At 51.5% G+C, this 27647-nt stretch overlaps 1 protein-coding gene across 14 annotated transcripts in view; it reads right to left on the minus strand.

The window, feature by feature from the left end:
- LHPP (phospholysine phosphohistidine inorganic pyrophosphate phosphatase) overlaps positions 1–27647 on the minus strand; it is a 149355-nt gene that overhangs the window by 113722 nt on the left and 7986 nt on the right. For all 14 annotated transcript variants that reach the window (XM_060285998.1, XM_070043842.1, XM_070043841.1 and 11 more), the window contains exons 2-5: positions 18249–18436; positions 14679–14832; positions 7992–8055; positions 6950–7042 (exon numbers count right to left, since the gene is read on the minus strand). In XM_060285998.1, the coding sequence (XP_060141981.1) occupies positions 6950–7042; positions 7992–8055; positions 14679–14832; positions 18249–18436 (499 nt within the window). The remainder of the gene's footprint in view (positions 1–6949; positions 7043–7991; positions 8056–14678; positions 14833–18248; positions 18437–27647) is intronic.

The raw sequence follows: 27647 nt of genomic DNA on the forward strand, positions 1-27647 counted from the left end.
CGAGGGAAATGGCTGGTGATAACTTTATTGATTAAAGCAGCTTGAAAATGTTAAGGTTTGCCACAGCCCGGCACTTCGGCAGCAAGACAGCCCCTCAAAGCCATTTTCCATTAAAAAGAGAGAAGCAGGAGCAGAGAATTACTACCTTGTGCATAAGACACAGTTCGTTCAAAATGGCCTTATTTTGAAATACTGCTTTACAGTGTCTACACATCCCGAGGCTCAAGCAGTATTTCAAAACGTTCTAAATTAACATTTGAGAAAAACGGTGAGGTGGGGTGTTAAGAACATGCAACCGCCGCTCAACTGTGTGTCAAGAGGGGAGACAGACACAGCATGATAATGTGGCAGGTAAATAAGATTCAGCTCTGCCACGTGGGCTCAGAGCCGCCAGAGAAAACAATTCCTTAGCGACCCAGGGCCACAGATGCTCGCAATGCCTGGACAGCACAGGGACCCCAGCCTCAGCAGACACGCCAGGAATCCAAGCTCCTAACCCGCCACCCCAGACTGCATGGCCTGGCATCCGCCAAATGAGAAGCCCGATCAACCTGACCCCCAGAAGGGCCTCAGCTCCTCTTTGGGGTGTGGGGAGCGCAGTTTCTCATTCAGAATGTAAAAGACACTGACCGTGAAAGTAACTGGAAAACACCAAACAAATAAACAAACAAACAAAAGGGGGGGAGGGGATTAACCAAGGTCAACTCTACAAAGATAACGTCTTAATATTCAGTTCCTCTGGTCTTAATTTCTAGGCAGTGACAGCTTTTTGTTTTGTTGATTGGGGACAGCAGGGGGTTGGGGGGGTCACGGGAGATGGTTGTGACCACAGTGTTTACGTAATTCTAAATACTCAGATTTTTAACTCAGATTACAACAGTGACAGTCCTCCCACTCTATAACAAGTGATCTTAAGAATTTACTCTCTCAGGGACTTCCCTGGCGGTCCAGTGGCTAAGACTTCGCCTTCCAATGAAGGGAGTGCAGGTTCGATCCCTGGTCGGGGAGCTAAGATCCCACATGCCTGGCGGCCAAAAAAACCAACATATAAAACAGAAGCAATACTGTAACAAGTTCAATAAAGACTTTAAGAATGGTCCACATCAAAAAAAAATCTTTGAAAAAAAAAGAATTTGCTCTCGCAAATTCACCCTGTAAGTAGGATACAAATGTATACATAGTTGGTCATATTTAAAAAATGCAAAGATAAGCCATAATATTTATAAAAATGGCTACGATGAGAGATGGGTGGGAAGACAATAGAAGGAAAAGGACAGGAACCAGACTTCCTTGAATGTATCTTGTTCCGTGGATTTAATTTCGGAACTACGTGAATTTTTACATAACTATGGAACAAGTTTAAATGTTGAAAAACCAACTCCTTAAAAATTGGAAGTAAAGTGACTTCAAGGAGGGTCCCGTTGGTGACACACTTACCCAGCAGAATAATGGTAGCTTTAAAAAACAGTAATTTGGCTGTAAATCCCTAGAGGGATATATTCTAAGCCAAAAAAGAACTGTCGAGAAAAGAAATCTGAAACAGCACCGGTAATCAGCCTCATCATATTCAGGAATCAGCAGCCACAGTGATGCTGTGTCTCACAGTCCAGTCCACGGCAATCACAACCCTGCCCCAGCCTTGGTGGCGCTGATAGAACTGGTGGTGGCACCCACTCTTTTGTGCCTGGCTTCTCCCACACAGCATAAGGTTTTTGAGATTCAAGACTCGTGTGTGTATTATGGGCTAAAACAAATGATTATGTCGGTATTCTCGTGAGCCAGGATTTCTGACATGGCAAAAAGGAAATACAGACACAAGATGGGTGATCCAGTAAAAACCCACAGGCCTAAATCTGGATCAGAAGTTTCAGTATGAACTCATTATGCACTTCATCTTTTTTTTTTTTTTTTTTTTTTTTACGGTACGCGGGCCTCTCACTGTTGTGGCCCCTCCTGTTGCGGAGCGCAGGCTCCGGACGCGCAGGCTCAGCGGCCATGGCTCACGGGCCCAGCTGTTCCACGGCATGTGGGATCTTCCCGGACCGGGGCACGAACCCGCGTCCCCTGCATCGGCAGGCGGACTCTCAACCACTGTGCCACCAGGGAAGCCCTGCACTTCATCTTTAAAGATACATATTTTTTCAACCCTTGTAGACTAAGTCTTGGAAATGATGACCAACCCAATAACAGTAAGAATGGTTAATATCCCGACTATGGTTTCTGAATACTATTTTCCACTAAGGGTAAGCATGGCTCCTTGGAAGGATGGCAGACTCTAGGCCTTGGGCAGGAAGTGTGCAGGTCAGGTGTTATCCTGTCATAACAGAGTAAAGCCCCTCAGAGACCTCTGGGGTCAGGACAACAGGACTCAGAGGGCAGCTGGAAGAGGCTCCCACTGGTCAAAGATGCAGTACTTTGAACACGAATAACTGCACGGATTGGAACACGTCAAATATGCTTTTGTCTATTTATAGCCATATATGTAGTTTTAAACCTCCAAGGTATTGGGAGGGTGTTAGAGAATCAATTATTCCGAAAACTAATAAATAGCAAGAAAGAAACAGGCATTTATCTGTAGTTTCCTATATGAACTGTACTTCAGGGGAACGCATAGTTCGTGGGGCGTTTTCCTATACAGAGGTAATCCAGAGAAGAAATGGAGAAGGAATGACAGAATTCAAATATCACCATTTTGCAGTCCTTAATGAATGAATGGGGTTAACACACCAATCACCAATGGCTGCTAACGCCACCGAAGGAGACACCCAGACATTCTGAACCTCCTAAGGGAGGCCACAACACAACCCAGAAAGCAGTCATCAAGCTTTGTGACAGCCTGGAGGAGTGGGATGGGGAGGGTGGGAGGGAGGGAGATGCAACAGGGAAGACATATGGGAACATATGTTTATGTATGACTGATTCACTTTGTTATAAAGCAGAAACTAACACACCATTGTAAAGCAATTATACCCCAATAAAGATGTTAAAAAAAAAAAAAAAAAAAAAAAAACTGAAACAGATTCTGTCTAAGCTTCTAGATCTAACTATCAACATTCAGGAAGCAGGGAGAACAGGGGAGCATGAGACAGGACACCACTGAGGCGCAATCAACAAAATCCTGACAGTGGGAAACTCTACAGGACAAACAAGCCAGCTTCTTCTTCATAAAGCTGCAAGGAGTACAAAAGGGAGACGGGGGTGGGGTCGGCGCGGTGGGTGGGAATGGATAGATTAGAAAACACTTAAGAATCACACCGGCCAGTCACAATGCGAGGACCTCATGTGGATTCTGATTCAAAGAAACTGCAAGCGACAATCAGGGAAATGTGAATAAAGGCTGGATATTTGATGATATTGAGGAATTATTGTTAGTATTACTTAGTTGTGATAATGGCATCATCCATGTTTTTAAAAAGAATTCCTATCTTTTAGAGACACTTAGAAATACTTACAGATGAAATGATATGATTTCTGGGAGATGATTCAAAATAATCTAGGGGAGAGGAACAGGTGGGAGCACAGATTAAACAAGGGGTTATTAATCTTCAAAGTGGTCCCAATGGCCAAATAGGGGACAATCTGGGCAACAAAGTAACAACAGGAATGGATTGCGACTCGTGGAATTAAACAAATATCCATGAGTACATGTTGGAATAAATAAAAAAGTAAATGGGAGAAAAAGGAAAGCTCTCTCTTACAGTAAATGCTAATCAATAAATATAGAGGGAACAATGGAAGTAGAAAAGCGCCATTTGGCACCATGGTGACAACTGTTGCAGGTAAGAGGATGCTGCAATTAGGAGGGGAAAAGAATGTCAGGAGAGAGAATATTTACACAGTGTCAAAGTATTCCCCCATAAGATACTTATTAGTCACAAAGGGACAACAGTAACTCTGCAGTGCAGAAATGGGAACCTCCAACAGGCATCAAAGTGACCACAGCCTATAATGCGCAGAGCGCCCGCACATGCCTCCTGATGGGACACACCAGAGGGCACGGCACTGTCTGTGAAATGTATAACCAGAATTACATATGCCAGAAATGCATAACCTGAAATTAAATCATGAGGGAACATCAGGGACATTCTACGAAAGAACTGGCTAGTACTCTTGAAAACGGCCACAGTCCTAAAAGACAAAGACAGACTGAGGAACTGCTCAGAATAAAGGGTGCTAGGGGGCGTGACACCAAATATAACGTGTCCAAAAACAGAGGGTCCCTGGGCTAGTCAACATCTGCATCAAGGCTAACTTCCTGAGTTTATAATTGTCCTGTGGTTGTTACATAAGATATTAGCCTTTGGGGAAGCTGCAGTAAGGACACAGGGGAATTCTCTGTACTATTTTTGCAACCTCTTTGTACGTGGGAAATTGCTTCAGAATGAACAGTTAAAAACAATTTTTAAAAGTGTTTATTAGTTGATAATTACTGAAGCTCAGTGATGGGTACCTAGGGGCTTATGAGGTTACTCTCGCAATTTGCACAGATATTTGAAATGTTCCATGATAAAAATGTTAAAAAGAGAGGTTTAAAACACAAAACAACCTTATTTGGATTTGATTTTTTTTTTTAAATCTACATAAAAGACATTTCTGAGACAGCCAGGAAAATTTAAATATGGACTGGTATTAGATAATACTAAGGAATTACTATTGATTTTGTTAGGTAGAGTTTTTTTGGTTTGGTTTTCTTTTCCAATGTGATAAAATAACATAAAATTGACCAATGTAACCATTTTGAAGTATACAGATCAGTGGCATTAAGTACATTCACAATGTTGTACAACCATCACCACCAGCGAGTTCCAGGCATTTTTTATCAACCCAGAAGGAGACCTCGTACCCACGGGCAGTCGCCCCCCATCCCCCACACTCCCAGCCCCTGGCAACCTCTAATCTATTTTATGTCTCTGTGGATTTGCCTATTCTGGACATCTCATATAAATGTTAAATATATAAAACGTGACCTTTTGTGACTGGCTTCTTTCACTTACCATAATGTTTTCAAGGTTCATACACATGGTAGGATCTATCAGTATTTCATTCTTTTAATAGCTGAAATATTCCACGGTGACAATAAACCACATTTTGTTCACCCATTCATTTGTTGATGAACATCTGCATTATTTCCACCTTTTGGCTATTGTGAATAGTGCTGCTATGAACATGCGCGTGTAAGTTTTGTTTGAACACCCGTTTTCAATTCTTTTGGATATACACCTAGGAGCGGAATTGCTGGGTCATACGATAATTCTACATTTAATTATCACGGAACTGTTTTCCATACTGGCTGTTTTTCATAGTGGGTGCTCCACTTTACATTCCTACCAGTATTCCTGTATGAGGGTTCCAGTTTCTCCACATCCCAGCCAATGCTTGTTATTTTCCTTTTTTCTTTTAAAATTATCATGGCCATCCAAGTGGGTGTGAGGTGGGATCTCACTGTGGTTTTGATTTGCATTTCCTGAATGAGTGATGATGCTGAACAGCTTTTTTGCATGTGTGTGGGGTTTTTTTGCCATGGTTAGGTGTCTTAATGCATTGTCAAAAATGCATTAATATGGGCTTCCCTGGTGGCGCAGTGGTTGAGAGTCCGCCTGCCGATGCAGGGGACACGGGTTCGTGCCCCAGTCCAGGAAGATCCCACATGCCGCAGAGCGGCTGGGACCGTGAGCCATGGCCGCTGAGCCTGCGCACCCGGAGCCTGTGCTCTGCAACGGGAGAGGCCACAACAGTGAGAGGCCCGCGTACCACAAAAAAACCAAAAACCAAAAACCAAAAAACAAAGAATGGGATTTGCTTTAAAATACAACAGAAAAAAAAAAAGTAAATTTTTAAAGAGAAAGAAATGGGATAGAAGAAGGGAATGTGACAAAATCTTTTAATTGTTGAATCTGGGTGATGGATATATGAGGAGAATCACTGTTTCGTTGTCTCTGCTTTTGTATATATTTGAAATTTGTCACAATAAAACAAATTTTTTAAATTGTCACTGTGAAATGAAGTCATGAAAACCAAGTTATTTATTCCTGTAGTTTTCACTCATTCAAAACACAGGCCTCTCCTCTCCACAGCCTCACCCGGCATTTTCTAGGTGTTTCCTGGGGACCCCCGAGAACTGTATTTTCTGGCATCTGTGAATCTCAGGGGAGGTTTGGGCGCAGAGGTTCCAGACTTCCATGGCTTTGTGCTGTCTTTCTCTAAGCATCGTGAGAGACCAGTGCCCTAGACTGGAACACACATGTGAAATTCCGGTCCAAGAATAAGGGAGCAGCACGGTGATCCTGGGGGCACCAGCCTCACCACAGGATGCTGACACTGTCCCCTGGTGCCGCGTCCAAAACAGACAGCAGGACAGCCCTGACTGCCGGCAGACACGTGCCCACTGTTTCTTCAACAATGCCATCAGGAACCCACCGGCCGGAGGGGACCGACTCACTCTACCTGGGAAGGGGAGGTGGGAGGATGGGCACTGAGGACACTAAAACCATAACTGCCTTTTTTCCTTTTAAGATGTATGTTTGGAAGGCAACCTGTCTCAAAAACAGTTATAATGTAAAGGTGGCCAGATGCATGATTTTACTCCACATGTTCTTTTCATCTTGCTGAGCATTGTCTTTCCATGAAATATTTTTAATATATTGATAGGACTTGTCAATCCTTATCCTTCCAGAGAAGAAACAAAAGTGGCTTGAAAACAGCCACAGGCATTTCTTTTTCTCACTCTTATACTGATACTAATTAACCAGGTGGAAAACATTCAATGGGCCTCTGTTGCTGTCTTTTTCCCTCTTTCCAGTCAGATCAGCTCTCATGGGGGGCGAGAGGGAACCTTCGCAGGCTGCCTGAGCCCTCAAACCCATCTCTGGGGCCGAGGCCGCCCCGGGAGCACTCTGGGCCTCCCTCAATAGCTGCCCCCACACACGTGCTTCAGGACTCGCTGGCTTACCTGGTGGGCTTCCACCCTCATCTCCCGCAGAGCAGACTTGAAAAACTCAGGGGAAGGTTTCCCCACCACCTCAGCTTCGATACCACAGGCATACTGGGGAAAGACAGAAGGACGTGGCATGGGTTTGGGAGCAAGTACAGGTGAACACCCGCTCTGCAGTGAAATCCTCCCTCCGGGGAATCAAGGAGAGATGCCCCAAATGTGCACCTGCAGGCCAGGGACCTCCAAGCGGCAAGACACATGGGCCGAGAGGCACACCTCGTAGGCAAGTGTCACAACTCCACATCGGGCTGCCCGGGATGCTGGGGGCACCCACCACCAGGCACCCTGCCACCTGCCCCAGTGCCAGACCTCAGCAGGCCACCCCGACAGTGCTCTCATCTGCATTCTTGCTTCTCCTCCCTTCCCTTCTCCCCCGACCACCCCCAGCTCTGTCATAGGCCCTCCAGGGGAAAAGCTCCAGGGCCCCATCCGCCAGCCTGTCCGTCCCTCCCACCTGAGTGCGAGTAGGCAGGGACCAATGTAGCGGTGAGTACGGGACATGACATAGGCTGACCTGGGCCAGGAGCCCGGGCTGGGGCAGCTGGCTAGGTGTGAGTCAGAGCGGGAGCCCCATCTGAGCCCAGACTTGGAAACTGGAGGAGGAAACTGGGAAGGAGTCTAATCAGGACACATCAAGCTCAGGGTGCTGCAGAGGAGGGTCAGGAATGAGGCAGGTTCACACACACCCAGAAGCCAAGAATCCGAGAGGAGAGCTACGGAGCATGCTGGGAGGGCCAGCGGGGTCAGCGGCAGGCGGTACGGGCTGTGGGGAGGAGAGGGAGAGACTGGGGGGCAGAGTGATGACCAGGGCAGCCGAGAGGCCAAGCTCCAGAGAAGGGGGAGAGCCGGGCTTGGAGCCTCAAATGGGGTGGGGGGGGGTGAGCTGGAAAACATAGAAGGCACTCAGAACACTGAGCACACCCTCTTCTCCAGAAAGGCCAGAAACATCCCCGAGGGCCCTGAGACGTGAAGAGGGCTCGGGCAGACCCAGGGCAGGTACCTCAAGCGCCTTCATGTAGGGACCAACGTCCAGCATCAGGCCAGAGGTCTCCTTGTAGTAGCGTCTAGAAAAGAGCAGAAGAGGACGAGGGGAGCTGAGCCCAGGGGCCTGGGAAGTGCCAAGAGAAACTGCCCTGTCCCGGTTCTGCCAGCTCCAGAGAGCTGAGTCACCGGCCAGGGTCAGTCCAGACGCTACGCTGAGAATGACCAACGGAGGTCAGCTCGACACAGCCCAGCGGTGGCCACCATGCCTGGACGAGAGGGGGAGAGACGGTGAGTCAGCAACTCTCAGTCAGAATGGCCCCCTGCTGCCAGCCTCGTGGGGACCCCGCCACAGTGGGGGACCCCAGGGGCAGCTGGATCCAGTTGCTAACACAGAGAAACACAAGTGACCTGTGTTCTCGAAAGGACAGCTGGTCCACAGAGCATGTGGTGAACCCCTAATTGCTAATAATTAACCCTAATTGCCGCCTGGAGAAGAAAACTCCATTAGTTCCACAGCACCCTGCCGCATCTCCTAGTAGCTGGGGGTCAGGAGAGGTGCCAGGTCTTACAGGCGCCAGATGCTTTTAGGAGAAGACAACTATTTGTTCCCCGTCTCACTGGGGCCAAGACGGCTTGGCTCACAGCAGGGCCTCCCAAGACGGTTTCACATCTTCCCTCCTGTGAGCGCTCTGCTGAGGCCCAGCTGCCACTGCCTGGCCACCCAAGGCCACACGCAGACCCCTTGGGACACACGGTGACCAAGCCCAGTTCTCTCTGAGCAAAGCCATTCGATTATAAAGTGAGAAGGTAGTTGACTCTGTGCTGCTCTGAAGACAGGGTTAACGGAAACCCAGGACTGTCACTATGTTTTCAGACCCGTCATATCAGTTACCCTTCTCCCTCCCCTCAACCTTCAAATTTGGGAGACGTTAAGTAACATGTATGTGACCTAAATGTCCACAGACATGAATGGATTAAAAAGATGTGATATATATATACACACACACACATATATATATATGTACACACACAAACACAAAATGGAGTACTACTCAGCCATAAAAAAAGAAACAATGCCATCTGCAGCAACATGGATGGACCTAGAGATTATCATACCAAGTGAAGGAAGTCAGACAGAGAAAGACAAATATCACATGATACCACTTATATGTGGAATCTAAAAAAATGATACAAATAAACAACATGTATGTGGAAAAGCAAAGAGAAGGCTAGTGAAGCATGCTGACCTCAGGGTTTCAAACCCTCTTTCCACTTCTTTTTAACTGTGGGACTTCGGGTGGCTTAAGCCCTCTGGGCCTCGGTTTCCTAATCTGTAAAATGGGCAAAAAGAAACTCCAGTACCTACCCTTATGGGTTGCTGTGAGGCTTGAGCAAAATAATGCAGGCGAAGTTCCTACCACGATGCCTGGCACGCAGAAACCGCTCCAAAAATATTAGAGAACATTGTTATAAACAACTGCTCACCCAGACTGAGATGGGTAATAGGATATGAGCTGGGGGGATTTCCCTGGTGGCACAGTGGTTAAGAATCCGCCTGCCAATGCAGCGGAGATGGGTTCCATCCCTGGTCCGGGAAGATCCCACATGCCACGGAGCAACTAAGCCCATGTGCCACAACTTCTGAAGCCCACACACCTAGAACACATGCTCCACAACGAGAGAAGCCACCGCAATGAGGAGCTCACACACCGCAACGAAAAGTAGCCCCTACTAGAGAAAGCCGGGACGCAACGAAGACCCAACGCAGCCAAAAATAATAAATAAATGAATAATAAATAAATTATTTTTTTAAAAAAGATATGAGCTGGAGAAGAAAGGATGAACACAGGACTTTCCAGTTTGCGGGGCTGAAGCCTGCTGTGTGACTACTGGAAATGGTAGCACAGCTCGGGAGTTGCCCCAGGGCTGTGCCTTTCCTCCAGCTCTGCGGCTCCCAGGGATTCTGCCTGTCCCTCTCTGCCCCACCTGAGGCCTCCAAGGCTGCAGGAGCCTTGCTGCCCACAGCGTTCACCTGGTGCTCAGGTGGGACTAGCGGTCTCCCACTCCGCATCCTCCACTGCCCACCTTGGAAGCTTCCGTCTGGATGCAGGCTGGGCTGCGGGGCTGTAGCCAAACCCTTGACCTTGGCAAGGGCTGGTCCCCTGCTACTCACTCCTGTCGGGTGGATTAGAGCCTGCAGCCCGATTGTTGATGCCATGGGGGCATCTCCCATCACAACAGGACTCGGTCTCCAAGTGAGCCTGGGCCTCTCGGCCGGGGTCCGAGGCTCTGTGCTCTTGGGGCCGTGCCACGAGGATGTGGGATACCACACACATGCAGGAAGGCACCTGGTAGCCAAGAGAGAACCGCCGCTGCTTACCGAGCTAGGACCTGCCAATGCTCCCATTTTTAAAGGGTGACCCTAAATCACAGGCTTAGAGGTTCCTAATCTCATTTATCTTAAATCTGGAACCTAGACATCTATTTTGCATTTATACAGCCTCAAAATAGTGCTTCCTTTTCTTTTTCCACGATCAACTACTTTGGTATGACGCTTTCCCCAGGTCATGGGTCCAGGGTTTCCTAGGTCCAGGGTTTGAAGGAATGGCCAAGTAAAGCAAAATTTGCCCAAGAGGCAGAGGGAGATGCTGGGTGCTGAGGCCTGGGCTTGCCGGGGGGCAGTGGCATCCGCTAACGCAGTCCCCCAAAACATTTAGGACGCAGATGCCCCACACCCTTTGCAGGGGATGCTCTCAGACCCAGGCTGCTCCCCAGGGACTCTCGGTCTCGGGGGGAAGCAGACAAGTCCACAGACAAATATAAAAGGGCAAGACATGGGTGACAACAGGTGGAACCCCATGCTCTGTGCACTCTGCTTGAGGAGGGCTGGACAGGCTGGGGACAGGAAGGCGGGGAGGTGGCCCAGAGAAGGACACATCAAAGCTGAGACCTGAAGCTCAAGGGGGAGGAATGCAAGAGCCCAGGCCCGGAGCCTCCCGGACTCGGCACCCTGCTGAGGGCCCCAAGGGCCGGACGCTGCTCTAGGCGCACGGGGGTCTGTCAGCCTCTCAGGGAGCCACCGCCTCGTCCCCTGGCCCCCCATGAGATGCCCGCTGCAGGAGGGGCCAGACTGGGAGGGCCTCCCCGAGGACGGGCATGTTGAAGCGAGCCAGGCAAGGAGGACGGAGCTGAGGGAAAGAATGCGGCCAGCATAGGACAGGCTTAGCCAGGCACCAAGGAAACAATTATAAAACAGGCCACTCTGTCGCGACGGACACAGCTCTGTTTGGAGCTGAGGGCTCCAGCCTCAGCTCGGAGCGGTGTAGAGGCGGCAGGAGCTGGGGGCCCCTCCCCTCGGTAAGGCCTCCCGAGGACACCCACGCAGCACCCCTTCTGCCCGCCTCAGCCTCCCCCAAAACCTTTTTTCCAGAGTGACAGATACCTGCGCTTTCTTAAATTTAAATTTAGTCCTGGTGGGAAGAACAAACCGAACATGCAGCAGAAAATACGCAATTAAAACCCTGTCTTTGCTACACTGACTTTTAGAACCTAAAGGAAAAACTGACTTCCATAAATCAAAATTGGAGAACTTAGTATTTGTGTTTTTTCTGCTTTTTTTTTTTGGCTGCGTTGGGTCTTCGTTGCTGCGTGTGGGCTTTCTCGAGTTGCGGCGAGCGGGGGCTACTCTTCGTTGAGGTGCGCGGACTTCTCATTGTGGTGGCTTTTCTTGTTGCGGAGCACGGGGTCTAGGCGCGCAGGCTCAGTAGCTGTGGCGCGTGGGCTCCAGAGCTCAGCTCAGGCTCGGTAGTTGTGGCTCACGGGCTTAGTTGCTCCGCGGCATGTGGGATCTTCCCGGACCAGGGCTCGAACCCGTGTCTCCGGCATTGGCAGGCAGATTCTTAACCACTGCGCCACCAGGGAAGCCCTGGCCTTGTTTTTATAGTGCCCAGAATTTGTCTTTATTTCTTCTTCATCCAGGAAAACAAAAAGGCACCTTGAAGGCCATCTGTTAGCTGAAAACATTTTTAGAGATACAGTAAATACTAGCACCTAAGTTAACTTTTTTTTTTTTATCATAAAGGCCCAGGTTATTCCCGAAACACAAGAGATCTGATATATTTATCTTTTGTTACTGGCATAATAAAAGCAACAGCAGGTCTGGTGAGAACCTGAGTGTTCTGGCCACAAAGAAGAAACTGTGGATTCTGGAAAGACAGGGAAAAGCCGGAGAGAAGCAGTCAGATAGATTTTATGCTTTATTTCTTCTGCCCTTCCGATTATTCAGCACAAACTCCCTTCAAAATGACCACTTGACCTTTCCCACAAGAGCCATTAACCTTCCATAGGCTGTCGCGTAAACAGCTTAATTTTCTGAGGGCAGCATGACAGAAGAAATTACAAAGGCAATTCCCACTCTCGGTCCAAACAGATGCCAAATGTAAATCACACCGTTTCTAGGAGGAGGACACTCTGCCCCAGTGCCCCCGCCACCCTGCCTCCTTGGGGACTCCGCACAGCCCCACTCCAGTGGAGGACAGCCCCTCACCATCAATGACCCCCACGTGGACAGCAGCTCTTCATGGCTCCTTGGGCTGTCCCAGGAAGCTATGACCTAGGCCCAGAAGCTGTTGGTCCCTTTCTCTGATTTTTGAGTACCCAGCCCATAGCCTAAGCCAGAATCCCCAGCAGCTAGAGACCCCACTAATTGCTTATTTGGAAAACAAACACTTGCCTACTGTTGAATGTGTTACAGAATTACAAAGCTAAAAGAAACTGATCTCATTATTTTTTCGTTTTCAACAACATACCTATTTTGACTACTACCCCTTATCTGGAATAGTAACTTTTAATAATTAGAGACAATTTTAAAGAAAAAAAATTTAACATAAATGAGTTATAACAGAGTTTCTTTTTTTTTTTTTTTGGCCCCACCGTGTGGCATGCAGGATCTTACCTCCCCGACCAGAGACCGAACCTGTGCCTGCTGTGTTGGGAGCATGGAGTCTTAACCACTGGACCACCAGGGAAGTCACTAAAACAGATCTTCTTAATTGTGTTGTTCTTTAGTGAGGGGCTGGTAACTTCAGGGATGCCTACAGGACCAAGCCAGGAGTGTAAAAGAATTAAGCAGGCCAGGTTCTGTGGTTTGCAATGAACTAAACTGAAGAAGGTAAGGTTTGGAAGGGACTGTGACAGTTCATTTTATGTCAACTTGGCTGGGCCAAGCTCCCCAGATATTTGGTCTAACAGTATTCTGGATGCTTCTGTGAAGATGTCTCTTGGGTGAGATTAACATTTAAATCAGTGGACCTGAGTAAAGCAGATTGCCCTCCAGAGCGTGGTGGGCTTCGTTCAGTCAGCTGAAGGCACAACCAGAACGAAGTCGGAGCTCTCTGAGCGAGAAGGAACCTGCCGGCAGACAGCCTGGCATTCAGACTGCAACTCTCCCCTGCATCTCCAGCCTGCGGCCTATGCTGCAGATTCTGGACATACCTAGACTCCACAATCAACTTCTCTTTATATACACATCTTCCTCAACTTACCGTGGGGTTACGTCCTGATAAACCCATCATAAGTTGAAAATATTGTAAGTCAAAAATGCATTTAGGGCTTCCCTGGTGGCGCAGTGGTTGAGAGTCTGCCTGCTGATGCAGGGGACACGGGTTCGTGCCCCGGTCCGGGAAGATCCCACATGCCGCGGAGCGGCTGGGCCCGTGAGCCATGGCCGCTGAGCCTGCGCGTCCGGAGCCTGTGCTCCACAATGGGAGAGGCCACAGCAGTGAGAGGCCCGCGTACCGCAAAAAAAAAAACAAAAAAAAAAAACCTGTAAAAACAATTGATAGGAATAACCTCACCACAGAGACATCTACTTATTGTATGGAAAGTGGTTCACAAAATGTTTGGTGAACAACTAAAAATGGGTGACAGAAGTAGGTCAAGTTTGACACTGATGTAAATACACGCATGTGTAATGATCTCTCTGCACAGGAAACCACTTGGAAGGACGTATATCAATACGTTGACAGTTGTTCGTTAATGCGGTGGGACTGGAAATTCTTTGTTTTCTTCTTTTTGCTCATCTGTATTCTCTAATTTTTCTTCAGTGAATATGTGCTGTCTTGGTGGTAAAAGATGGTAAGAAAAATAACCAACATGGCTTTTTAAAAGAGACAGTGAGGCTCAGGCTGAAGACTCGGACAAAAATGTTGGTCACAAAATCACAACTTTACACAGACTGTGCTGTGCGGCCAGAGATATGGGGCCCGGACAAGAGCATCCCACAGGCCCTCGAGCTTATTTTCTACTACTTAGGTGCCCCCTTGGCCCAATCCATCCAAGTCTTGTGCTGTATCCTGTGAAAATGCACCTAAACTCAGGAAAGTCAACACAGGCCCCTGAGATCTCCAGGGGTCTCCTCTGCAGTGACCCTCCCCTGCCCCTGGCCTCTTCCAGCCTCGGGCCCGCAGGGAAGCTTGACCAACCAGCTCCTAAAGACAGGGAATTTCCTCAAAAATTATCAAAAGATAGGAATGAAGAAATGAAGGGAAAAAAAAGCAAGAAAAGGGGAGGGAAGGAAGAAGGAGTCACCCTGCGTCCACCCCACACCCACTTTTCCCGTCTTCTCTGTTGATTCTGTTAAGTCAGAGACGCACAGAGCATGACCCAAAGTGGCCATGAACGACTCTCTCTGCAGCTGACTTACCCTTTTCCCAGTGAGAAGAGCACAGGATTCTCCAGCTCCATGAGCACCTGGAAAGCTTTATTCATGTTTTGATAAGAAAAGCCTTCTCCTGCATCTGCAATTACGACACAGTTTGGGTTGGACGTGTCGATCTGATCAAATTCCGAGCGGACTCCTGGTGAGACAGAGAGAGAGAGAGAGAGAGAGAAGGATAAAGCCCCGGCTGACATGGCCCACCTCTCATCTCCTTCCAGGAACACCTGTGTCTGCCTTGTCTGCCTGACCCTTTCTCAGATGCTCTTTCTGATCGTCAAGCTGCCATGAGAGGTGGGCAAGGAAGGGGTGCTATTCCCATTTTACAGATGAAGGAATTCTGGCTCCACACAGAGTGTGTGTTAGGATCCTGAAAGATGATGGGCCCACCCCTGGCACCCCCACTCCAACACCAGCATTACCCCAGAAGTTCCCTTAGTTCAAAACCATAGGCAGGAGACTTCCCTGGTGGCACAGTGGTTAAGAATCCGCCTGCTAATGCAGGGGACACAGGTTCGATCCCTGGTCGGGGAAGATCCCACATGTTGCGGAGCAACTAAGCCCGTGCACCACAACTACCGAGCCTGCGCTCTAGAGCCCTCGAGCCACAACTACTGAGCCTGCGTTCCACAACTACTGAAGCCCATGTGCCTAGAGCCCGTGTTCTGCAACAAGAGAAGCCACGGCAAGGAGAAGCCTGCGCACCGCAACGAAGAGTAGCCCCCGCTCGCCGCAACTAGAGAAAGCCCATGCGCAGCAACAAAGACCCAACACAGCCAAAAATTAATTAATTAATTTTTAAAAAAACCAAAACTCAGGTATCTGTCAACAGGGGAACGGATAAACAAACCATGGGATGTTCACTCAATAGAATGCCACTCCGCGATCAAGAGGAAAAGACGTACTGACACGTGCAACCAAACAGCATGTTGGGTGAAAGAAGCCGTGCACACTAGGAACGGTTAACTCAGCAGGCCTGGGCTGCTCAAACCCTGCACATCCAAAGAAAGGCTGTCTTCAGATCAGGCCCACCACCGCCTCCCGGGAGATCACCTCTGAGCCCTTGGAATATTCTGCCTGGAAAGAGCGCTTTTGTGTGTCTGGGGCCCTGGGCTATGCTGCATCAGTTTGACACCTGGGGGCCTGGAGACAGAGTAGCCAAGGTCAGTCACACGGGCGCTGCATGCCTACCTGACTGACCCTTAATAAAAACCCTGGGCACGAGGCTACAGTGAGCTTCTCTGGGTGACCACACCTCAGGCGTACCGTCACGCATCGCGCTGCTGGGAGAATGAAGTGCATCCCAGCACAACGCACCTGGAAGTTCGCGCCCAGATGCTCCTGGTCTCTGCCCACGCATCTCTTCCCTTCGCTGAGTTTAATCTGTATTCTTTCACTGTAATAAACCATAACTGGGAGTAGGACAGCTTTTCTGAGTCCTGTGAGTCCTTCTAGCAAATCATCAAGCCTGAGGGTGGTCTTGGGAACCCCAAAAACTAGGTGCTGTGTGATTCTATCTATATGAAATTCTAGACACAGTAATCTGATTTATAATGGAAAAAAATCCAAACAGTGGGTGCCTCTATAGGGGCTGGGGATGGGGACTAATAGGGAAGGGCATTAGGGAACTTTTGGGGTGATGGTAATGTTCTAGGTCTTTCTTTTATATATATATATATATATATAATACATATATTTTGTTGGGGGGGCTGCATGGGGTCTCAGTTGCGGCATGCGGACTCTGAGTCGCGGCATGCACGCAGGATCTAGTTCCCCAACCAGGGGTCGAACCCGGGTCCCCTGCATTGGGAGCATGGAGTCTTAGTAATGGAAGCCCCAGGAATGTTCTAGGTCTTGACAGGGGTTTGAGTCACACAGATGTGCGCATGTTTCAAAACTCAGCAAAAGTACACTTGAGATTTCTGTGTTTCATTGCATGTAAATTTTACATGAAAAGAAAAAACTAAACAGACTGAACTCTAGTTAATGATGTGAAGTGTTTAGGGGAAGTGTACCAATGCCTGCAAGTTACTTTGAAATGCATCAAAAAGATAAAGATGGATAGATGGATGGAGGGATGGGTAGCTATATAATGAAGAAAATATAGCAAAATGTCACTGGTAAAATCAAGGTTAAGGGCATACAAATATTCCAAGTAAAATTCTTCCAGCTTTGCTGTACATTTGAAAATTCTCGTAATAAAATGTTGGGGGGAAGATTTATTGACAATAAAACTTGAAAAAGATTCAAAGTCTGAAAAGTCAGGTACACCTATGGAAAACACAGATGCAGGATTATAGGTGAGGAAGGGCACCTGGCTTCCCCTTCAGCCTCTCAAGCTCTAACATCTGCCTGTTGGACTCACTGATGAACGATGCCTTCAAGGCAAACTCTGAGTTTCCCTCTCACCTCTGGTAGTTCCACCCCACCCCTCCCTTCACCCTGGGGAGGGGAGGATTTCTTTCTTAAGTTTTTCTGTTTCTTTAAGGACCTGTTCTAAAGACACTGGCAGGGATCCTAGATCACAGAGGAAGCATTTGGAGAAACACGATTTCTAAAGGCTGGGCATGTCGCCCTCGACTGGCGCCAGAGTCGTGGACTGGACACCCGGACCTCCAGGGAGCTCCCTCCATCTCTTGGAGGCCCACCCCTGTCCGGAGGCGGAAGATCATTCTTGTCTCTGCCAGAGGTTTGTAAATCAAAACACCAAGTGCAAAGGAGGGAAGAAGGCTCAGTGCAACTAAAGAAAAGTGTCCTGAATTCTGAAGCATTGCTATGTCTCTTCTTTTTATCTTTCTGGCCGCACGGCGCAGCATGTGGGATCGTAGTTCCCCGACCAGGGATTGAACCTGCGCTCCATGCATCGGGAGCGCAGAGTCTTAACCACTGGACTGCCAAGGAAGTCCCTCTTCTTTTTAAATATTCAGAAGGCACCAGGTAATACTGCTCCTTCCTCTCTGTTCCAGCAAAACTCCCCGCTGAGGGTCTAAGGGGCTCTTTTCCTTCATTCAGACTAATATCAGGAAGGAAACCTGTGCCATTTGCCAGACAGCAGGGCTGGTTTTCACAAATATAGTTCAGAAACCTATGGACCTCAGTCTAGCTTTTCATCCCCCCCTCTCTGTCTCTCTCTGTCTCTGTGTGTGTATGTATGTGTGTGTGTGTGTGTGTGTGTGTCACACACACACACACACACACACACACACACACACACACACACACACACACACACACACACACACACACACACCAGAGGCTAAAATCTTGCCCCCTTGACAATTCCTTGCCACCTTGCTTCATCCTAGATCACAGAAAGCAAATTCAGGGTTTTCCTCTGAGGAGCCACCTGGAACCTGCCTCCAAACACCCTCCGGTATGAGGCCGGGATGGATGGGGCCAGGTCCCCAGCAGGGAGCCCACAGGTGTCAACAGGAGCCACGTGCTACCTCTGTGTCCTGCCCCGTGGTCTGGCTCAGGTGAGAAGGGGCCCCTCCCCAGCCCCCACCTGGAAAGGAGGCGCCTTCACCCCAGCCAGGTCCCAGGGCCCGGCAGGCCTACCGTCGTGGATGAGCAGGTGTGGCCGCAGGCCTCGCTCCTTCAGGATCAGGCAGGTGGCAGGGGCCGGGGCGGTCACCTCGCCCTCTGAGATGTCGAAGCCCAGACGCCGAAGCATCCCCACCAGGTCTCCCCGGGACTTCTGCGACTCGTTGGTGCAGAACCTCACCTTCAGCTGGGACCGCTTCAGTCTGGAAGTGGGGAGACAGGTGGAGGGGCTGTCAGCAGGCAGTGTGGCCTGCTGCGGAGGGGGCTGGACAGGCGCTTCTCCGAGGGTGCAGGCCAGGTTGCCACGGGCCCCTGAGCTGGGCCTCGACTGACCCCGGGGGTTTTGGAGCTGGAGCAGACCATTCTCACCCTCACTGCGCTTGACACAGCTGAGGCTCCCCAAGGTTCCCGCCTGGCCTCTGCCCGCACCTCCCCTTCTGCCTGGGACACGTCCCCACCCTCCCCTGGGACACACTGCCCACGCACATGCCAGCTCTCCCGCACTCGACACCTCCTCCACCACACCATGCCGCTCAGCCTCGCGGGGGTCACCTCTGAGCGTCCTGGCCACCCCTCTGGACCTCCCGTCACAACGAGCATTTCCACTTAGCAACTGAGCTGACTCTGTACCCACACTTTCCCAAATACAAAGGTCAAGGGGCCAAGCTGAGGTGTGTCTCCTCATCACTGTCACCGAAGAAAGGTTTGCCAGACAGAGTCACCAGGCACACGGGCGAGTTAACGTGAGGTGAGCCTGGGATGCGTGCAGAGTGTCAGCGGCACCGACATCCTTCCCGTCTGAGCTCACAGGAGGCTCCGCATCCCAGTTGCACCTGGGCAGGCTCACCGAATGCAAAGCCACAAAGCTGATGCCTGAAGAGACCCCAGTGAAATAACATTCAACCCTTCTACAGGCAGCTACTGAGCACCTACTAAATGCCTGGCTGGTGGGCGCACAGAAACGCCACGGTGTCCGCAGGCAGGCTCTCTGACCCCCAGAGCCCCCAGTCGGCAGGTGGGGCGGAGACCACACAAAGGAAGGGGGAATCGGGGATTGAGAACAGAGAGGTGCTGGGAAGAACCAAACAGGTGAAGAGACAGGGTGGCCAGGGAGGGTGGGAAGGTCGGGGAGGCCTCCCTGGGGAGGAGAGAGCTCCGGAGCTGAGACCCGAAGGGAAGCAAAGAGGCAAAGGCAGAGCGGCCGGCAGAAGGAAGGGGGGACCTGGTAAGCGTCAGCGCTGCAGGTGTGGCCGGGCAGGAGAGGAGGCTGGCGTGGGGGCCGAGCAAGGGGGCCAGCGGGCCGGGGGGAGTGAGAAGAGGTGGGCTGGCCACACCTCTGGCCTGGCCCAGAGTGCACAGCCCTCCCTGGATGAACCCCGGGCCACAGCGAGGGAGCCTTCATATTTGGCATCTGCAGAGAGCACGGTGGGGGGCCACGGAAGACACCAGGCTACAAGTCAAGAGGCCCAAGAAATCCTAGGGAAAAGGTGGAGGGTCTGTATGTCCCCTTCTCCAACCATCCTGTGGGACGCTGCCCCTACCCTGTCTCTATCCAGGTTTTTCTTTCTAACACTAACCAGTATCTCCAATCGTCTCATTTCTGTATCTGTTCACCATCTCTCTCCTGGACCCATGTGCTCCATGCGGTCAGGAATGGGGCCTGCTGGGCGCTCCTCAGCACTCCCAGTGCTTCACACAGGGCTTGGCACACGGCAGGCCCCCGATAAGCGTTTGCTGAATGACTGAGTGATGGAAAGTCCAGATGACAGCTGGTGAGGGGGACCCTTCCTTAGGACCACGCCTACTGCTTCCCCCAAGGGTAGCCCTGACGGAAACAGACAGGATTCAGTGGTGAAGACACGCATTCCCACGCTACAGTGAGCTTTCAGACCCTCTGAGCACTGGAGTGGACAGGTGCGATTTGGAAAAAAATTGGCAGATCTACTGACAACAAGGCGAACGCAGACAGAGAGGCTGACAATGTCATAATCAATTCTTTCTTAGTATTTGTCTTTCCTAATCAGGGGGTTATGAATTATCAATTACATTTAGTGGTTAATTGCCCTTCATAAAGACAGCTTTGTATTTTTAAATTAGGCAGTTAATACATTGTAACTAATAGCACCACCTTGTACATTACGGGCAGATCTTCATTGATTGGCACCCGGGATGTGCGATCGCACCCAAGTTAATGGAGCGGTTGAGAGAAGAAGGCAGGGGGTGCCGGGGGACTAATTATTCCTAATGGATTATGATGTGACCTTCTCAGAACAGTGAGCAATCGGTGTGACAGTGAGATGACAGTGCCTCACATCTGCTATTCCAAACACAACTTCGATGCCCATAAAAAAACGAGTAAATAACAGAACTCACTTCAGGACACTTCAGCCACTGTTCTCCTTTGAAATACAACATAAGTTCATCCAAAACACATGTTTTAAAATCAAAGTACCAGTTTTAGGATTGAATCAGTCCCTGGAAAGTGGCGGGAAATGCTTGGGGAAGGCCCCTCCCTGTGGGTCTGTCCATTCGTGCCCCTGACCGCACCCCCTTTTGACTTTCTGGCACAAGTCCCAGGTCCTCTCTCTTCATTTTTCTTAGTTACTAAAAATAACAGAAGTAGGGCTTCCCTGGTGGCGCAGTGGTTGAGCGTCCGCCTGCCGATGCAGGGGACACAGGTTCGTGCCCTGGTCAGGGAAGATCCCACATGCCGCAGAGCAGCTAGGCCCGTGAGCCATGGCCGCTGAGCCTGCGCGTCCAGAGCCTGTGCTCCGCAACGGGAGAGGCCACAGCAGTGAGAGGCCCGCGTACCGCAAAAAAAAAACAAAAAAAAACAGAAGTATTCATTATTATTATTAAAATAGTAAAGCATGAATACAACATTACACTGGACCTTGCCTTGGGGCTCAGTATCCATGATCTGATTTCATCCTCACCCCCTAAGGGCAGAGCCCCCTACATACACCCTGTGTCCCCTACATGCACCCCCCAGGGCCCGGTGCCTGGAGCACAGGGGGCCCTAAGCACATGTTGAGAAAACAAGCTGAGGAGGCAAGAGCCACGGTCCCCGTTCCAGAGACGACAGAACAGAGGCTCCGGGGAGCAGAGACCCGAGAAGGTCTCTCGGCTTATAACCAGCGGAGCCCACGGGCCCGCAGCTGGCCACAAGGTGGCGGCCCAGGCTCTGGTCCAGGGGGTGGAGGTGCTGGTGCTTCCCCAGTAAGGGAGGCACCTGCCGGGGCAGGCCCAGCTCGGCCCTGCTGGGCAGGACACTGAAACCTTCCCAGGGTGGGGAAGGGTGTGCATGGGGCACACATGTGCGTGCACAGGGGACAGAGTGTGAGAAGGTGGGTCAGCACTGAAGGGGAGACCCTGAATGGCCAGGGCTATGAACTGTGTCCCTCCCACAAAATCGTATGTCGATTCCCTCAGGAGGTAATGAAGGTTGTCAAGTGAGGACAGAAGGGTGGGGCCCTGATACGACAGGATTAGTGTGCTTATAGCAAGAGACACCAGAGATCTCCCTGCGAGCACAGAGTAGAGGCCGTGTCAGGACACGGCAGAAGGTGGCCACCGAACAAGCCAGTAAGAGGACTCTCGCCAGAGACCCACCCTGCCGGCCCCTCGGTCTTGGATGCCTAGGCTTCAGAACTGTGGGAAGCAAACCTCCTGTGCTGAAGCCCCCAGGCCGTGGTATTCTGTTACTTAAGCCTGCAGGCCGTGGTATTCTGTTACGGCAGACTAAGACAGCCAAGGAACCAAAGCCTCGGCATCTCTCGGAGGGGTCTGCTGCCAGAGGTCAGATTCAGACTCGGGAGGCCTGGAACACGCGAATCCAATGTCAGGAAAGCCGGAGCCAGGCGTGGCTTCAGGGCCACGGCACAGTCTGCAAAGGGCTTCCCAAGCGGAGTGAATCCAAAGGATTTCAACATCGGACTGGGCCCAGCTCCAGAACATGACATGTCACCCCATCCCCTGACACCCAAGAACCCTGGGCACAGGGGGCCTACCGCAGGGTCCTGGCAGCCCAGAGCCGGGCTCTGGCTAGATGGCCCCTCTGAGACCACGGCCTCAGTCCACTGCACCCTCCCCAGACCCCCTGAGAGGGCGGGTACTTGCCCCTACTTCCCGTGGCCGCAACGGCTCTTTGAACTGACCTTTACCTCATCCCGGAGGCCAGGACAAGCTCTGAGTGACGACGTCGCCTGATGCAATTACCGAGCATCACAGGAACTGGTCCCTTGCAAATCACCTCAGACCTCACACATCTGCTGGCTGTCGGCATCTGCCAGGGGCGCTCACCCGAAAATAATGGAAACCTTCTCATTATCGCTCGGTAGCAGGTAGAGTGCTAGGACGATTATTGGACATCCTGACTGACCTTGGCATTGCTCCACAGCCTGATGCCCTCTGGGCTCGCCAAAGAGGGGCTGGGCAGGAGGCGAGGAGGCTGCCCTGGATAAGGCCCCTCCTAGCTCGGTCCCCACCCCACCCCACCCCAGCCATCTGTCACCTTCATCTGACCCAGAAGGCCCTCTCATCACCCTGAGTCTTTGCCTTCACCCTCCTCTATGGCCAAATCCTACCCATCCGTCAAAGCCTGGTTCATCTGTCCCCTCCTCCAGGAAGCCCCCCAGACCCCAGCCCCTGCCCGGGCAGAGCCCGTCCTCTTTCCACTTGGCTTTCACAGCCCTTGAAGCACAGCAGTGCTTTTCTATGAGAAGCACTTAACTGATCCAAACTCTGGATTTGATGGGCCCACCTGGTAATGCAACCAAGTCATTCTGCTTTCCAGAGAACTTCAGGAAGAAACCCCACGCTCACTGCCGATCCCGCCTGTGGACGGCACTGCTCCAGCGCCCGTCTCTAATCCTTCCTGGGGCAAGGTTGTTAAAGGGTTCCAGAAGAGAAAGCACAGTGGAGCCGGAGGATGGGCCTAGGCACAAGGGTGAGGAGTGAGTCACGCCTTCTGCAGGCGGAGGAACAAATGCCTAAGAAAGATGCTCTAATACTGAGCGGGAGGCCAGGTGGCCGAGAGGCGACCAGGAAGTGCTTCAGAGTCTGATGACCGTGGGCTGGTCCCGGCTCTGCCACTTAATGGCTGTGGGACCTCCATAAGTTGTTTCTTCTCTCTGTGGCTCAGTTTCCTCATCTGGAAAATGGGGATGAAAACAGCCTCACCTTGTGAGGCTCCAATGAGACCTGCAGTGCGCTTGCTCGGACCTGGCCCACAGTAAGTGCTCACCGAACGTAAGCCGAGCACGTCGGCCAGTGGCCAGCAGGCAGGCTCCCCCAACCTAGTTCCCTCCCCGCTCTACTGCCCCACCTGCCCAGAGCAGGCAGGGCACTCACCCACCTCGCCCCAGCCACCCCGTGACCAAGCAGCGAGGCGCATGGTGGCTGCCACAACCTCCCCTCCCCCGCTCTCACCACCTGCGCCCACGTGGGGCTCCGAGGGGCACGGGCTGGGTCCTACAGAGGGGGCACGTGTGGAGGGTCTGGGAGGCCAGGCTGATGGCGACTCCCAATCTCACCCCCGCCCCGGGGGAGGGAACCCAACAGGACGGCGACGGGGAGGAACCCTCAGGCTGGGTGGGTTCCTGGGTGGGAAGGTGAGGCTGCAGGCTGGCAGGTCAAACGTGAAGTGACAAATGAGGTTAGCACTCAGAGGGGATGGGTGACTTCTCCCCCATCGCAGAGGAAGCAGGGTTTGTTTGTTTTGATTTTGCTCATCCCTGGGCTGGTCTTCAAAAGAGCTGTGTGAGGTCCACAGGCCCACCCTGGGCTGAAATTCTGGTCTCCTACCAGAGCCACCTCTATGTCAAGTAGCCTGGAATCCTCTCCTGAGACAGAAGAAACTCATACCAGGAGGGAAGGGAGGTGTAGGGAGGAGAGGGGTGTCTCCCCTCATTCCTGCCTCCCTGACCCAGGCCCACTCTGCCCCTGGGGCTACAACTCAAGACGCTACCTGATGGAGAAGAGGCCCCTGTTACTACTGAAATGGCCACATCTGCAGATATGCTTCAGTTTCTCAGAGAAGGAAAGAACACCCACAACACCTCGGGGGGTCATTATGAACCGAAACTCGGGCGGCAGCGCCCAGCCGAGACCTTCACAGAACATCAACCTCAGCTTCCCCACCCACCAGCGTCAAGATCCCGTTACCTAGCAGAGCGCCACGGCCGCTTCCCCATCCACCAGCGTCAAGATCCCGTTACCTAGCAGAGCGCCACGGCCGCTTCCCCATCCACCAGCGTCAAGATCCCGTTACCTAGCAGAGCGCCACGGCCGCTTCCCCATCCACCAGCACCAAGATCCCGTTACCTAGCAGAGCGCCACGGCCGCTTCCCCATCCACCAGCGTCAAGATCCCGTTACCTAGCAGAGCGCCACGGCAGCGCCGGCCACTGTCTGATTTTGAGGTCTGCGGCTGCTTTCCTTTTAGAAAGCCACAGAGATTGAAAACACACGTTTGGAAAATTGAAACTCGCAAAGTGCATATTTGTTCTAAGAACCCAATTTTTTAAAAATGGAAGGTCAAACAGGAGCCCATGAACAGAGCAGGGGCAGTTCTGCAGTAGAAAAATACAGTCATAAAGGAAGGGATGGAGGGAGGGAGGGAAGGAGGAAAGAAAGAAAGAAAAATGTAGTCACACACACACCAAGGGGCACCCACGTTGATTCTGAGAGGGACCAGGTCCAGCTCCCCATGTGCCCTGATGTAGGGCCTCAGCTTGGGGGCAGAGAGATGCCTTCTGGCTGGAGCAGCAACAGAAGGGCTTTTCCCCCATGAGAATGGGGTCCGGCACCTGCACCTTGCACATGCCCTTGGCCAGGCATCCACGGGCCAGACTCTCGGGAGTCTTGAGTCCCAACCATGAAATGGGGTAACAGTAGCGCCTAGCCTTCTGGCTCTCCGGGGTGGGGCACAGAGGACGCACCATGAGCCTATCATGTGCCGGCATCAGCACGGGGCCACGAATGCTGAGGGACACCGGGAAGGCCTCTGCCAGTAGCTCTGGCTGGGCCTGCTGCATCTCCCCCTTCTGTCCACCAACCCACCAGAGTAGACATTTTGGCCAGGCTGACAGCCAGCTGCTAGGTCCCTGGAGGTCCCTCCCACTCTCCATCGGACACTCTGCTGGGCAGACTGTGTCGTCAGAGTCCAGGCAAGAAACAGAGTCCAAAGTCTGGACGGAGAGAAGAGAACAAGAGCAGTGGTGACGCATGGAGGTGGCCCTGGCTGAGCCTCTCAGGCCGGGCTAGCCAGCCAGCGACCTCAGGGGGACAGCAACGAGGTCAAACAGACGTCGGGCAGGCCTGAAGCCAGGGCTCTTACGAAACACGCGGCACACCTTCCACACCCGTGGCTACCTCACCCGCCACCCAGTGTGTTCTCTCTGACCTGCCTGGGCCTCTGAGCTCAGGTCAAAGGGACACGCTGAGCCCACAACATCACTTTACTAGTTACTAATAAATTCAATTTAGAATGAAGTGCATGGGAATCTAGAAACCAGAGGAGACCTTGGAGATTATCCAACCTAGTGGCTCCTTTCGCAGAGGGGGAGACTGAGGCCCAGAGGGATACGAGGAACCTAAGGGCACATTTCTGGGAGCCATGGGTTCTTTGGTCCACTCCCCAGCCTTGGAAGGTTAGCCACCAGCTAGCCCTCCCCTGACGTGGTCACAGGCTGGTCAAGTGCTGGGCGCTGCAGGGGACAGAGCCAGGCATTCTCGGGTAAGGTGGGAGCCTGGCTCGGGAAGCAGACACACCCTCAGCACCTCTGCCACCTCGTCCCTGTGTGACCAAGGCTTGTCACCTAACCTTCTCCAACCTCAGCTTCCACATCTGTAAAATGGGGCACTAGCAGTAGCTACTTGACAGGACTGTCCTGAAGCACCTGGCATGTTGCAAATACTCAGTGAATGACAGTGAAGACGATGGTGGTTACAATGACGACCACACCTCTAGCAGGCCCGGGGCCGGGTGCTGGGGACATCTGGGTCCTCGAGGCAGGTAGTCGGACAAGAAGACAGATGCCCAGGGAACTGGGACAGCTGGAGGAGCCAGCTGGTGAGGGAGGCCTGCTGGACGGAGCCCAGAGAGCTTCGCCCGGGGCCACCATTAAGAAAGAGGGCAAAGTTCAACCCAGCAAATGGAACCTGGGGTAAACCGGCGCTGGCTCATCCTGGCAGACATCCCAGAGCGCCCAGGACAAAGGGAACCCCAACAGTATTTACAACAGCTCCCCACGAGAGGAAACTGAGGCACAAAAAGGCTAAGGAACTTGCCCAAGACCACATGACAACCACAGGGCAGAGCTGGGACTCGAAACCCAGGTTCTCGCCCACAAGAGCTGACACCTACCTTCCTTTAGGGGAAGCACCTGCCCTGCTAAGGGTCTGGCCCCCACTCTCCTTCCTCCTGAGGTGGCTTTGAGCAAGCCCTATTCCTCCTCTATAAACAGGGCTGCATCCTGCCAGCCCCAGGGTGGCGGGAAGTCACCTTGCATAGCGCCACAGGCAGGGCCCGGGCAGGGCTTTGCCAATACGGCTTCTCTGTATATCCTTGGAGGGCTGGGGGATCAGGACTCCACCTGTGGGCCCCATGAGTGACCCGTGCCATGCTCACCTCCTAATCAGCCAGGGCCTTCCTACCAGAGGCGGCATCTTTGGGATAAACCGTTAACTCTGCTCCAGAACCCCCAGCCTGGCTGCCCTTGATTTCCATAGGGTGGCTCCTGCCCAGCAAGGCTGAGATCAGAAACCCAGAAACAGCCCTTGTCATGACAGTGGAGCCGTGGGTAGCTTCACAACAATGTCCCTCGGTTTCCCTCCACGCAAGTCAGGGTCACAGTTCTGTTACTGCTCTACCTGAGGGTGGTTGTGTCTCCTTTAAGTCCAAGAACAAAAATGGTATTTCACACACATTACTCTGTAACTTTTTCACTGACTATATGCAACATTCACCTCATATAAACTAATGTCAACACCAAACAGAGCTACCTCACTCTTTTTAACTGCTGGGGAATATTCCGCAGTCTGGATAAACCATAATTTATTCCCTTGTCCCCTCCTGATAGACACGCAGGTTGTTTCCAGCCACAAATATAAAATTATTCACATATGTACTGTTGAGCTGTCCACTGCCCCAGACTTTAGTACTGTTATTTTTTTTTAACATCTTTTTTGGAGTATAATTGCTTTACAATGGTGTGTTAGTTTCTGCTTTATAAGAAAGTCAATCAGCTATACATATACATATATCCCCATATCTCTTTCCTCTTGCGTCTCCCTCCCTCCTACCCTCCCTGTCCCACCCCTCTAGGTGGTCACAAAGCACCGAGCTGATCGCCCTGTGCTATACGGGGAGGGCGAAGGGTAAGCTGGGACAAAGTGAGAGAGTGGCATAGAC

This window comes from Globicephala melas, chromosome 16, assembly GCF_963455315.2.
Source record: "Globicephala melas chromosome 16, mGloMel1.2, whole genome shotgun sequence".
Taxonomy (NCBI): Eukaryota; Metazoa; Chordata; class Mammalia; order Artiodactyla; family Delphinidae; genus Globicephala; species Globicephala melas.